Here is a 12,130-nt window from a genome sequence, read left to right on the forward strand (position 1 = left end):
GGTAAGGAAATGGGAAAAAAGTGGCAGCAAGCTCATACACATGCAGAGGATCTCTGCATCCTGTTGTGCAGGCAGCGAGCGGGATGTGGTGACAAGGAGAAATGGAGTGACAGAGCCAGGGGGTTGACAGGCCTGACTGCCCTGCCTCTCTAGGTCTGAGAGGCTTTCTGTAAGGAACAATGACTTCTTGGTTGTAGCAGTTGGTGCCACAGACATCCCCAGGCTGGGAGAGCGCCCAGGATGTGGGACCCCTGCCTGGAGAAGCCCATCTGTCAGTCCTGCAGTCAGTGAGCCACTCTGCAGCCACCTGTGCATGGGCCTGCATCAGAGGGAATGAGGGATGCTGACTGCAGCCCAGTGAGTGGCAAGGGCCAGCAGCTGGGGCAAGAGTCCTGTCTGCATCAAGGAATCAAATAATATTTGGTTTGGTGTTTGATCCTTAGATTATTTTTAGAGCTTGCTTGTCCTCTGAGCACAATGCGCAGCCATGATCACTCACGCCAAATGCAATGGCCGGGGGCGGTGATCTGGAGTGAAGACGAGTGGGGCATGTTGCTTGGGTGGATGAGATACGAAGAATCCCTCCTGACTGCCTCCTGTTCATCTTTTTAAAGAATGCTGAGGAAAGCACCCGGACTCTCAGCCTCCAGAGGTGCCTGGTTAAGGGCTCCTTACAGAATAATGAGGGAGCCACTTGTCTGCCCCAGCTCCATGGGGCAGGGGGCAGTGACCCCTGCATGCTTGTGGCTCCCCTGGCCGTCTCAGTTTACCCCTGCTGCTTGCTGTGCCCTTTGTGGATACAGTTGTGTCCCTGGCAGAAACGCACAAAACAAAGGACTCTTGCTTGGCAAGAGGGATCAGGTGTCCCAGAGGGAAAGAGGAAAACACCACAGTGGCCAGTCTTAACAGAAAATCAGAAGGAAGGTTTTGGTGCGTTCATCAGCAGGTCTTCCCCCAATTTACCACCTGGTTCCAAGACTTCGTATATGCTACCCAAGATCATTTGGGGTGCAGAAACATAGATTAGCACTTGTTGCACTTATTCCCTGTGTTTATCATTAATGTTGTGATCAGGCCCAGCAATCCTTGTCACAGAGACACTGCTCTGTGCTCTGCACACAGGAATAGCCCTTACTCCACAGATTCCTGCCCCCAGAACATCACAGCATCCAGCAAGCCATTCCCACCAAGGGTCAAACACAACTCCAAGCAGTACTGGAAGGTGGGACTTCTTCCCAAACCAGCCAGCTGCAGTTGGAGATGTCCTCTACCCCACCTATGCTACAAATCTCACCAGCATCGCACCCCACCACTAATGAGATCCTCTAAAGCCTCTTGCCGCTGCAGAACTGGTGTCTCAGGGTGCTCCAGCAGCTTAGGCTCCTTGGAGCTCCAGGAGCAACCTGGTAAAGGCTTGATAAAGCCATCTGGAGGGTTATCTCTGAATTATTAGAAGTATTGCAAGACACGCTTTTTGCATTTCTTGTTTTGTGTTTTTCCGTGCTTATTAAATGATATATTAACCAACAGCCAGAGAACTCCCAGTCAAGCAAACAGAATATAAAGGTAATTACATTGGTTGGTAAAGCCAGGGGGACTGCAAACACTTAAAAGCTGTGTTCATCTGCATGTGGGCAACACCTGCCAGTGCTCGAACAAAGTGCGGGGTTATTTGGGAGCCTCTCCTGAGCGCTCCCAAGTCATAACAGATTTCATTGCTTCCCTGGAAACCCCAAGCTCTGAATTTTACAGTAAGTGGTGCTTGGCACAGGTATGTTCTCTAGAACATCTTAAAGGCTGATTTTAAGTCTGAATTATATAGCGTTCTGACATTTTTCATCTAATATATGGATTAGCAAGAAAGACCCCAAGAGAAAGATGAATGAGGCACAAGGTTGTTAACCAGGTGCCGTGCTGGATTTCAAAGTGTAACAGGTCACAGCACAGGCCAATGGTGCCATCCCTTACACCTGGGTGTAAGGTTAGCTCCTGAAGGTTAGCTGAGAGTCCTGGGTTTGGGCTTTTCTGTCTTTCTGCCTGCCTCCAAACCTACTCCATGTTTTTGTGGGGTTTTGTTTGTTTGTTTCTTTTTAAGTCCTCACCATCATAACTTGCTTTTGGTTTGGCCAGACCCATTTTTGTTTCCTAGTACCTGGTTTTGGAGTGTCAAGGCACCTGCGCTTTCAGCAGGGTAGTAGTTCGTGTGATGAAGCCCTCTTCTTTAGGGACACAACCCTGCGGTGATCTCCACAGGTCCCCCCTGGAAGCTCCCCTTAGACATGAGGGGCAGAATCCGGCCGAGGGCCGCACCCAGTGGCAGCAGCTCCAGCCTCAGCCCTGATGGAGCCAGGCAGGTGCCAACGGGTGCCAAGGGGCACTCCGGGGCCCAGCAGGGTCAGCTCCGAGCTGGGCTTTGGCTGGAGCCGGGGGATGCAGGGCACAGCGCGGTGTGCCAGACCAGCCTCAGCGCCACGCACCACCCCAGCAGGTTCCCTGCCCTCTAGCTCAGAGCGCTGTCTCCCCACACCCTGCAGGCTCAGTGAGCACATTTTGCATTTCCAAGTGAACGGAGGTGCCGCCGGTCTCCTTCAGCTTTTGATGTGTCCCATGCAGGTGGCTGCATCTGGGCTAATTGTCTATGCACCTTTATTGTCAGGAGCAAGATATGGGCACTGCACAGCTCCCAAGTCGCGCTGCCTTGAAGGACCTGTTCCTGCTGATGAGGTGTCTGGGAGACCCGCTTGTTTGCTAAATGGCACCATCAGCGTGTCTGAAGCTAGGTGAAATGAGCCCCGTTCTCCCACTCTCTGCAGTCAGGTCTCAAATTGGAACTGTCAGAGAGCAGGAAATGGCTTCCCTCCCGCCCCTGGTTTAAGCCTGTCAAGTCAGCAGCCTTTCTGCACAGCACTGGAATGTTGCTGCAGAGTTACTTGCAGAGTAGGACATGCTGCTGGACACTCAGGTACAATGCCTGCCCTAATCCTACTGTTTTATAATGCTGAGCTTTCTTGCTCGTTTCCTGCATTTCCACACACTGATGCATTAATAAAAGCTGCCCAACACCCTTAGTATTTATAGCTTTTTCTGTAATGTAACCTCTGTGTGCTTTGTACAGCATAATTTAGTCACAGAGGAGGATGCCAGCCAGCTTTTCTAGGAAAAGCTGGGAAGGTTCATGCAAAATGACAGGACTTCCCAGAGGGAGCCAAGAACCAAATTTCCTCCAGTTTCCTTTAACCTCCCGTCATTTAGCACAAGACTGTCTTCCCTCTACCGCCAGACTGAAAAATCAGAAGCAATCACACACTTCACAGGCATGGGCCAGCGTGGCACTCAGCCCCTGGCAGGACTTCACCTTGCCCTCATGTCCCTGTGATAGGCTGGGGCAGGCCATGGCCCCTGCTGCAGGATGCTCCGCAGAGGTGTGCACCTAGGCATGGTGCCCCAACCCCATCCCATAGGGATGTCCCATGGTGGCTGTGAGCTCTGCTCCCCACTGCCATCAGTTTGGCACAAGGTGGTGAATACTTTTCCAGGACTCACAGGGATGTGGTTACTGGGATCTTATCTTCTCCCCTCTCATTCGTGGCATTTCTTTGCTGCTACCTGTTCTGAGTTTTTCAACAGTTCCTTTGGCTTCTCCTCTACAAATTCATCATAAAGTTGTTGAGTCTGGCGGCAGAAGAACAAGAACTGCTGATTCTCTGAGGGCACCAGGAGTTTGCTTTTCTTGTAAGCTGGGGAGCTGTGCATTGTGTCGCTGCTGCTTGCAAGCAAGCTGGCTGTGGGAAGTGGGTCCTGTGCCTTGGGGCCCTAGCAGCCCCACAGCAGCTGAGCCAGCACTGTCTGCACGCCCCAACCCAGAATCCACACAGGTCTGGCTTTGACTATGTCACTGGGACAAAGCCAGACCTGTGTGCAGCCCATGGTAGATACTTCACCTCTCTCTGGGATGTTTCCCTGGTGGACCAAACTGTGGCTTGCTTCTTGTGGCATTCAAAGCCTCACTGATGCTCAGACACAGGATGTTGCAGTGTAATGCCCACTGCAGGGATCCCAGTGGTGTCTCCTACACATTCTTGGCAGATCCTTGAGACACAGAGTTTGCAGTGAGCTCAAGCCACCCTTTGCAGTGCTGAGCCCCAGGATCTGAGTTTCTTTTGCTTTTGTCCTGCAGTCCCACCCGCTGTCCCTGTGCAACACCAGTGAGGATGAGCACACGGAGTCGGGATTCATCACCATTGTCAAGCTTGAGCAGCCAGATCGGGATCCCAACCCATGCCTGTCGCTGGCTAACAAGGTATGTGCAAAAAAAGTCCTGAATGGCACCAACCTGGGAGATGAAACCTGTGATGCACAACAGAGTAAGAGCTGGAGGAAGCAGCAGGGCAGGAAAGAACTGCTGGAGGGCGGAGAAAAGAACAAGAATAGAGCACGGACTTTGGCAGAAAGTATCCTCTGGGGGAGATGCTGTGCCAACCTTCCCTAATACCCATTCCCCTTCCCTAATACCCATGTGAGCAATTGGCTAACGGGCAGGGCCCAAAGGGTTATGGTGAATGGGGCTGCGTCAGGCTGGCGGGCGGTCACCAGTGGGGTCCCTCAAGGCTCCATTTTAGGGCTGGTACTTTTCAATATTTTTATAAACGATCTGGATGTAGGAATAGAAGGTATTTTGAGCAAGTTTGCTGATGACACCAAACTTGGAGGAGTTGTGGACTTGGATGAGGGTGGAAAGGCCTTGCAGAGGGATCTGGATAGGTTGGAGAGCTGGGCGATCACCAACCGCATGAAGTTCAATAAGAGCAAGTGCCGGGTCCTGCACCTGGGACGGGGAAACCCTGGCTGCACGTACAGACTGGGCGATGAGACGCTGGAGAGCAGCCTAGAAGAGAGGGATCTGGGGGTTGTGGTAGACAACAAGTTGAATATGAGCCAGCAGTGTGCCCTGGCAGCCAGGAGGGCCAACCGTGTCCTGGGGTGCATCAAGCACGGCATCGCTAGTAGGTCGAGGGAGGTGATTGTCCCGCTCTACTCTGCGCTGGTGCGGCCTCACCTCGAGTACTGTGTGCAGTTCTGGGCACCACAGTATAAAAAGGACATGAAACTGTTGGAGAGTGTCCAGAGGAGGGCTACGAAGATGGTGAAAGGCCTGGAGGGGAAGACGTACGAGGAACGGCTGAGGGCACTGGGCCTGTTCAGCCTGGAGAAGAGGAGGCTGAGGGGAGACCTCATCGCAGTCTACAACTTCCTCATAAGGGGGTGTCGAGAGGCAGGAGACCTTTTCTCCATTAACACCAGCGACAGGACCCACGGGAACGGGGTTAAGCTGAGGCAGGGGAAGTTTAGGCTTGGCATCAGGAGGAACTTCTTCACAGAGAGGGTGGTTGCACACTGGAACAGGCTCCCCAGGGAAGTGGTCACTGCACCGAGCCTGACTGAGTTTAAGAAGAGATTGGACTGTGCACTTAGTCACATGGTCTGAACTTTTGGGTAGACCTGTGCGGTGTCAAGAGTTGGACTTGATGATCCTTAAGGGTCCCTTCCAACTCAGGATATTCTATGATTCTATAATACCCATTCCTCCTTACTTTTTGTACTTCCTGGCTTTGTAAAAGGTATAGAGTTTTCCCTAACCTGACTGCTCTGGGACAGCTCAGACCTTACCTCAGCATCCTGTACGCTTTGCTGCCTGGCAGCCCTGTGCCCCACATTATGCACCCTCCCATTGCTTGCTGGCCTGTTGGAGGGATTTGTGTTTTCTGGTGTCCTCTGCTGTGGGAACCATGGACACAGAAAATGTCTTCTGTCTTTAAAAGTTATATTGCATTACTTCAATAGATGAGGCACATGAAGGATCAACACTGAGCAATTCAGAAAAATGCAAAACAGGCAAACTAGAAACAAAAAGTGACTCTTTAACAGTGAGGGCCACCATCCACCTTATAAAGGGATGGGAGATCACAGAGGTCTTCAGATCAGGTCTTCTGCAAAAGAGGTGCCTTAGTGAAATGGCAGTTACTGTGTCAAAAGTTGAGGTCACTGGTACAATTCTCTGGTAATAAGGAAGTCAGGTGAGAACGAGGGTCATTTTAAACCTTAAAATCTTTGTGTCTCTGATAAAGTTGAGTGGATAAAGCTAACATTATCTTTTTTCTTCAGTGGTTCAGTCTATGTCCTTTTATTATCTCTGTAGAATATGTTATATTATTTTCCACAAGCACTGTAAAAACACAGAGTCTTGTTTAGCTCTACTTTGTCTGGATTGCATTCAGGTGATGTAGCCTCTGTTATCTGCTTTCTGCTGGTGGTGACATTGTGCTGGGAACAGGGTCCTTTCCTGTCCTCCCTGCAGCTCGGCTGAAGAGGGCAGGTAAAATTAGTACCAAGCAGCCCTTCCTGCACAGCAGATTTTTTAACAGAGGCTGTGGTGACAAAAGCAAGGAGATGTGATGCTGTGACAACCATGGTGCATATTTGCCGGCTCAGGGCTGCTTCATCACAGCCGTATGGGCAGTCAGACAGCAGTGCCCACCCCTTTCTGGACTGGATGGAAGCCTGAGTTTGGTTTGCTGCTGCTCTGGAGCTGATGCCAGCTGTTAGCACAAGCCAGCACTTAGTGTGCAGGAGTTATTGACCTACTGTCAATTATCCTGCATCTGCAAAATGGCCTGGTCACACCTAAAGGTGCTAATGATGCATGAGGAGAGTAGGAGAAAGAGCACACCCACGGGCTTCCAGTGCAGCCTGTGATACACGTAAGAGCAAGGACTCTGCAAGTGTTTTAGGGAGCGCAGCGGGGTACTACAACTGTCCTGTGCCCATCCAGCTGTGAACATTATGTTACAACAGTTCCATGCTACCACGTCTCGTGTGGGCATTGCTGTGGGCAGCAATGCCAGGTTTGGCCAGTGCAGCTTCTGTGGATGAGATTGAACAGGAAGGGAAGAGCAACTTCAAAGATTCATATTCCATATAAGAACATAAAAGCAGAAGACTTCTAAAACTGTTTTGCTACTTTTGTCCTTAACCTCTCTGGCCTCAGTCTCTGATCACAGCACTGCAAGTACCAGTGTATTACTGAGCCTGGGGATCAGCTGAGGAAGATCAGCACAGGGAGGACAAGATATGCTCCATTGCTGCATCCTCACTAGCCCTGACCTTCTCTAGCACTTCTAACCCCGCAAGGCAAATAAAACCCTCAATTCATTGCCATGCATGTGGCTTGATAGAGTGACTTTGATAGAGGCTTGATAGATGGCCTTTAGCCATCTTTGCTTTATTACCAGAGCTGAATCCACCCCTGGGTTTTGAGATCCAGCTGAATATGATATCAGTCATCATCCTGCCTGCAGGCACTCCTGCTGCAAGATCTCACCAGGAGATGCTCATAGCTCTCTCCCCCACGTAGGGCTAGTTTAGCCATGAAATACAGACAAATGCTCCTTCAGACAGCTACATCCCTGGGCCCTCCTTTTGCCTTGTACCCTGGCTCCTCTACCCGCTGCAACTGCTGTCCTTCTGCATCAGGGTCCAGCTGCTTCTCCATCCTCTTGAAGCTTCTGCCAAACTCCTTCCCTCCAGCATCAGACAGATCTCTGTCCTAAAGGCTTTGGACAATGCTTCTCCTTGACAGCAGGTGGGCAGCTGTAGGATGTGGCTGGTGCATGCTGGGGCAGAAGCCTTGCTTCCTTGGCATATGTTTCCTGTGGCCAAACTCTGCATGTTGAATTGCAGTGCTATATCAATGGTGATAAAAATAGCCATGTGCAAAGTGTTATCATAACCTCTCCTGCAGCTGTCACCAAGCCAAGCAGTGCACAGACAGCACTTTCAAGCCCAGCATAAGAATGACTCCAGCAGCCGCCTGATGCACTTTCTGCTTCTCTTCTCTGAGATTCTAGTGCTAGTTCAGCACCCAAAGCTAAAATTGTTAGGGAATGTGTCTGGTCTGCTTGGGGAGAGGTGGCCATGGAGTACGCCTCTGGAGTCAAATCAAAGTGATTCATTTATCTTTCTGCTGCTGCATCATTTGCAATTCTTTGGTATATTTTTTCCCAAGTGAAACATTGATTGCTAGTCTGGTTGACAGACTGCTGGAATCTCCTAAATCACTGTGCAAATGCAGATCTGCACTGAAAGTGTTTCAGTCCTCAAAGAGCAAGGGTAGCTATGCCATGTGGCTGAAGAGATCTGACACAGAGACAGCAAGCACTCAGAAAATGCTTGCAGCAAGCAGGTGTGAATACCAGGTTGTGTTCTTTGCAACAGGAGTCTGTAAGATGTTGTGAAGAATCGCTTGTCCAGTCTCAGTTGTTTGTTTTCCCATCATCAGTGTCTTTGGCAGGATAAAATCTTTGTAGAGCTCTTCATTGTTGATCAAAGCTTGACTGGCTCCCATGGGTGGAAGTTACTACTTGAAAGTCCTGTTTGTTCCTTGGTGCTGGCAAACGCTGAGGTTCCTTTCATCCCAGGCAGGACCCCAGTCTCTGATCCCTGCCCTGAGCCTCTAATCCCACTTTTCCATCTTTCCTATCTGTTCTACCAAACCCAGGAGTGTCCAATCCCATCAATGACTCAGAGCCCTCAGCCCTACCTCCTGGAGCTCCCCAGTCTTCCCCACCATCTGCACCTCCATTCCCATCACTGTCCCTGTCCCTGTCCCCCAAAACAGCACCTGACCCTGGCCCCCAGCTCCTCCTTGATGAGCACGGAGGCTGCTGCTTACCCTGTCCTTCCCAGAGCACCGTGTTTGATATTGCAGCTGGGAAGCTGCAGCACTGACCTCTGCCCCCAGAGCTGGAGTTTGGCAATGCAGCGGGCAAACTGCTGCAGCAGCTACAGCAGATCCCTGTTTGCACAGGCGCTCGGGACGCACAAATCAAAGCACTCCGCATGAGTAACAGCAGCCCAGCCCTGCACTTTGTTCACGTTCCTGTCTCCCTTTCACAAGAGGCTGCCTCTGCTTACCTTAAGGGCTCGAAGGGCTCAGTTGGAGAATGTGGGTGACCACATGAGGTCCTTTGGTGTGCTTTGACCTCACCAGGATGGTATTTACACTCACTTGGGTGGGCCTCAAAGCTATCCTCATCAGACTGCTGCAATGATGAGGTGGGCTGTGAGGAGCACAGCAGGGTTGATCCTACTCCTAATCCTAGACCTGCAGCCCAGGGATCACCTCTCCCTGATGAATGTGGGGACCAGGGATCAGAGAGAGCAATGTATATGAGAGTTGGTCCTATAGACAGCCCCCAGCTGGTGCAGCTGCAGTGGGAGCTGGGCACCTGTGGCAGTCCCTGCTCTCCTGGGACAGGAGGCTTGCCTAGCAGTGTGCGGTGCTAATGGAGCTGCAGATCTCCCCAACAACCCAGCTCTGAAGCAAAGGGGCCCATGGCACAGACATGCAGGGGATTTGGTGTCTAGGTTTATGGGTTTCTGTGACTGCAATCACACCAACAAATTTGTGTCTGAAACTGTGTGGGGAAACCTTCCATGAGTGCTAGAGCTGTGGCAAGAGCAGACACTGGTTTCACTGCAGCTCAACACAAATCAGAAATGAGGGTGTAAGCTATTTTGTCAGTCTAAGCAGCAGGTGTTTCTTTCTCTTGTGAAGAGCCAGGGAGGCAAATGCATATCCAAATGGTAGATGTTAATATAGATGTAAAATATAAAATGTCTACTCAAGCTTCTGTTCTTTTGGACAGGCAAAGCTGGCAGGGGAACGTGGAGCCCGTGCTATCCTTTTTGACATTACTGATGATGAAAGTGCTGCTGATCAGGTACAGACCTCACTGATATTACCAAACAAATTGCAGTGCCCCTGTCACATCCCTAGAAGTGCACAGGTCAGAACCTACCAGCCACCAACATCCAGTGGGATGTCCCGGGAAGATAATGCAAGTTGGATTTGAGTGTTAACTCTTACACAGCTTGTCCATGCTCATGGACAGTACTTTTCTCTTTTGCTCAACCCTTGGTGAGCCTCCGGATCAGCAGGCAGAACAAGCAAGGCAGCAGCTTGTGAACAGCACCTTGCTGCTCTTAAAGAACATCGTCTGGTCAATTGAATGTTTCTTCCAGGAGCTGGATGCTTCCATGTGGGAAGTCACAGATTAACAGAGCCCATCTGGTAGGGACAGCCCTGTTGTTATCTAGAGGAAAAGTGATTTCTCAAGTTTTCAAGCAAAAGTCCTGGCCACCCTAGTATGCTGTTTGTTATAATCCTGCTACAAGTTAGGCATTGGCCTATAGACCTCCAGAGATACCTTCCACCACCATTGCTAATCTCTGGAGGGGACTAGGTTCCTCGCTGGAATAATCAATGTATAATGAAAAACATCCAGCCCTAGATAAGAGGACAGATAGAAGAGCTGGTTCCTGAGATCAGCAAAACTCTGGTTTGATTCCTGGTCACTGGATCCATCCTTTGTGTTTTTTTCATGCACTTAATTTCTAATGCCAGAGAAATGTGGAAGCAGGTGAAGGCTCATGAGGCAATGCTGAGGTTGCTCAGTATGCACATGGGAAGTATGCATATTGGGTCAGGTGGCCACCCCAGTTCAGGTCAATGTGGAAGAGAGAACACATGGACTTGCTGAGCCTGCTTGTGCGAGGCTGCCTAGACTATATGTCTATGGTGGAAAAAGGTATGGTCAGAAACAAACAATGTCCTGTAGATCACAGAGGGAGGAGAGGGGAGACTCTGATGTATCTCACAGGAAAAGGAGGTGAAGTATTTCTGCAACAAAGGCAGCACTCAGTGGTGCTGTTGGCAGCTGCCACATGGGAGAGGAGAGACCAAGGACTTTTGCGGTGGGGCTTCAAAGAGGAGCACGAACAACACTGAACAAAGTGTCCAGTTGTGCATGAGGAGGAGACACTATTGAAGGAAATAACGAAAGCTGTTCTGAAGAGTTAGTGAAAGATTCCATCTGATTCCCTCACAGAGGGATAGTGCAATCTGGGGGAGCAGTCTTACTCTCTGAAGTGTTTACAAGACGTATTGGGAGGAACCAGATGTGCCCGGGGAGCTGGGATAGTCCTTGTTTCAGGCTGTTCTGGACCATCTCTCACAATGTTTGTTTCTTTACAGCTGAGAAAGCCCAGAGGGCTGAGTCAGCCTGTGGTTCTGATCAGGGGCCATGATGCCGAGCTGCTCATGGGTGTCGTGAACAAGAACAGAGAGGCCCATGTGAAGATAGAGGTCAAGGAGCCACCAGCTTGGGTGAGACACACACCGTTCCACTGTCTTCTGTATCCTCTCTCCCAAAGACTTTTCTAAAGCTGCTGGGTTTTCCTCCCGATGGACAGAGATCACAGATCTTTGCAGGAGCTCTGCAGAGCCATTCTGCTTATCTGCATCATTCAGATGCTTTGCTGCAAATAAATGCTCAAAAGCTCTTTCAGCTTATTTAGTTCCTTTTGCTTAAAGATCATGAGTGAGGTGAGAGGATTTCCTACCATTTTATATGAGACTGAGCCTTGATTTTCTTATTTGGTGCTACCTTAGACTGCAGCCTATAGTGAGCTGAGGTGCTGCAAAACAAAAAATCCGTTCCTGCCAAAGTGTGCAGAAAAGTCTGAACCCTTTTTCTTTCAGCTGTAAAGAGCACGGAATCAGAGTTGATGCATTCAAAGGCCGATGGTCAGGAAGAGATCTGAATTCCCCTGCTTATCCTCTAATTCCCACCTTTGCCACACAAGAGTAATCTATTTTCTGTTTTATCCATCAGCCAGACTACGATGTATGGATTCTTCTCACGGTGGTCAGCACTGTTGTTGTCATCATTTTGATTTTTGTTGTCCGCACAAAGTGTCAGCTGAACAGGACTCAGGTAAGCATCTCATGGAGCAGATGTGTCTGAGGAAGCAGAAACACAACAGTGGTAGCCACAAACCCAGTTTGGGGGAAGAAAAGTGCCTCTGTGACCTGGAGACAAGGCAGGTGCATGCCAAGGATATGTGGAGCATCCCTTGTGCAGTGGCCTCGCTCTCCTCCCACCACCCCATGAGCATAGCAGCCTGCCACACTCCCTACACCTTTCAGAGCTTGTGTCAGCACCTAAAGCTGCAAAGTTGGCCTGCAAGCTCTTGATTTTAACAGTGTTACCTGTAGAAGATTTAGCATTTT

General features: G+C 50.1%; 1 protein-coding gene across 1 annotated transcript in view; it reads left to right on the plus strand.

Annotated features, from left to right (window-relative positions):
* Positions 1-12,130, plus strand: part of RNF43 (ring finger protein 43) — a 66,665-nt gene that overhangs the window by 40,893 nt on the left and 13,642 nt on the right. Inside the window, exons 2-5 of the mRNA XM_068655834.1 lie at positions 4,178-4,300; positions 9,705-9,779; positions 11,093-11,224; positions 11,733-11,834. Coding sequence (XP_068511935.1) covers positions 4,178-4,300; positions 9,705-9,779; positions 11,093-11,224; positions 11,733-11,834 — 432 coding nt within the window. The remainder of the gene's footprint in view (positions 1-4,177; positions 4,301-9,704; positions 9,780-11,092; positions 11,225-11,732; positions 11,835-12,130) is intronic.

This window comes from Anas acuta, chromosome 19, assembly GCF_963932015.1.
Source record: "Anas acuta chromosome 19, bAnaAcu1.1, whole genome shotgun sequence".
Classification (NCBI taxonomy): Eukaryota; Metazoa; Chordata; class Aves; order Anseriformes; family Anatidae; genus Anas; species Anas acuta.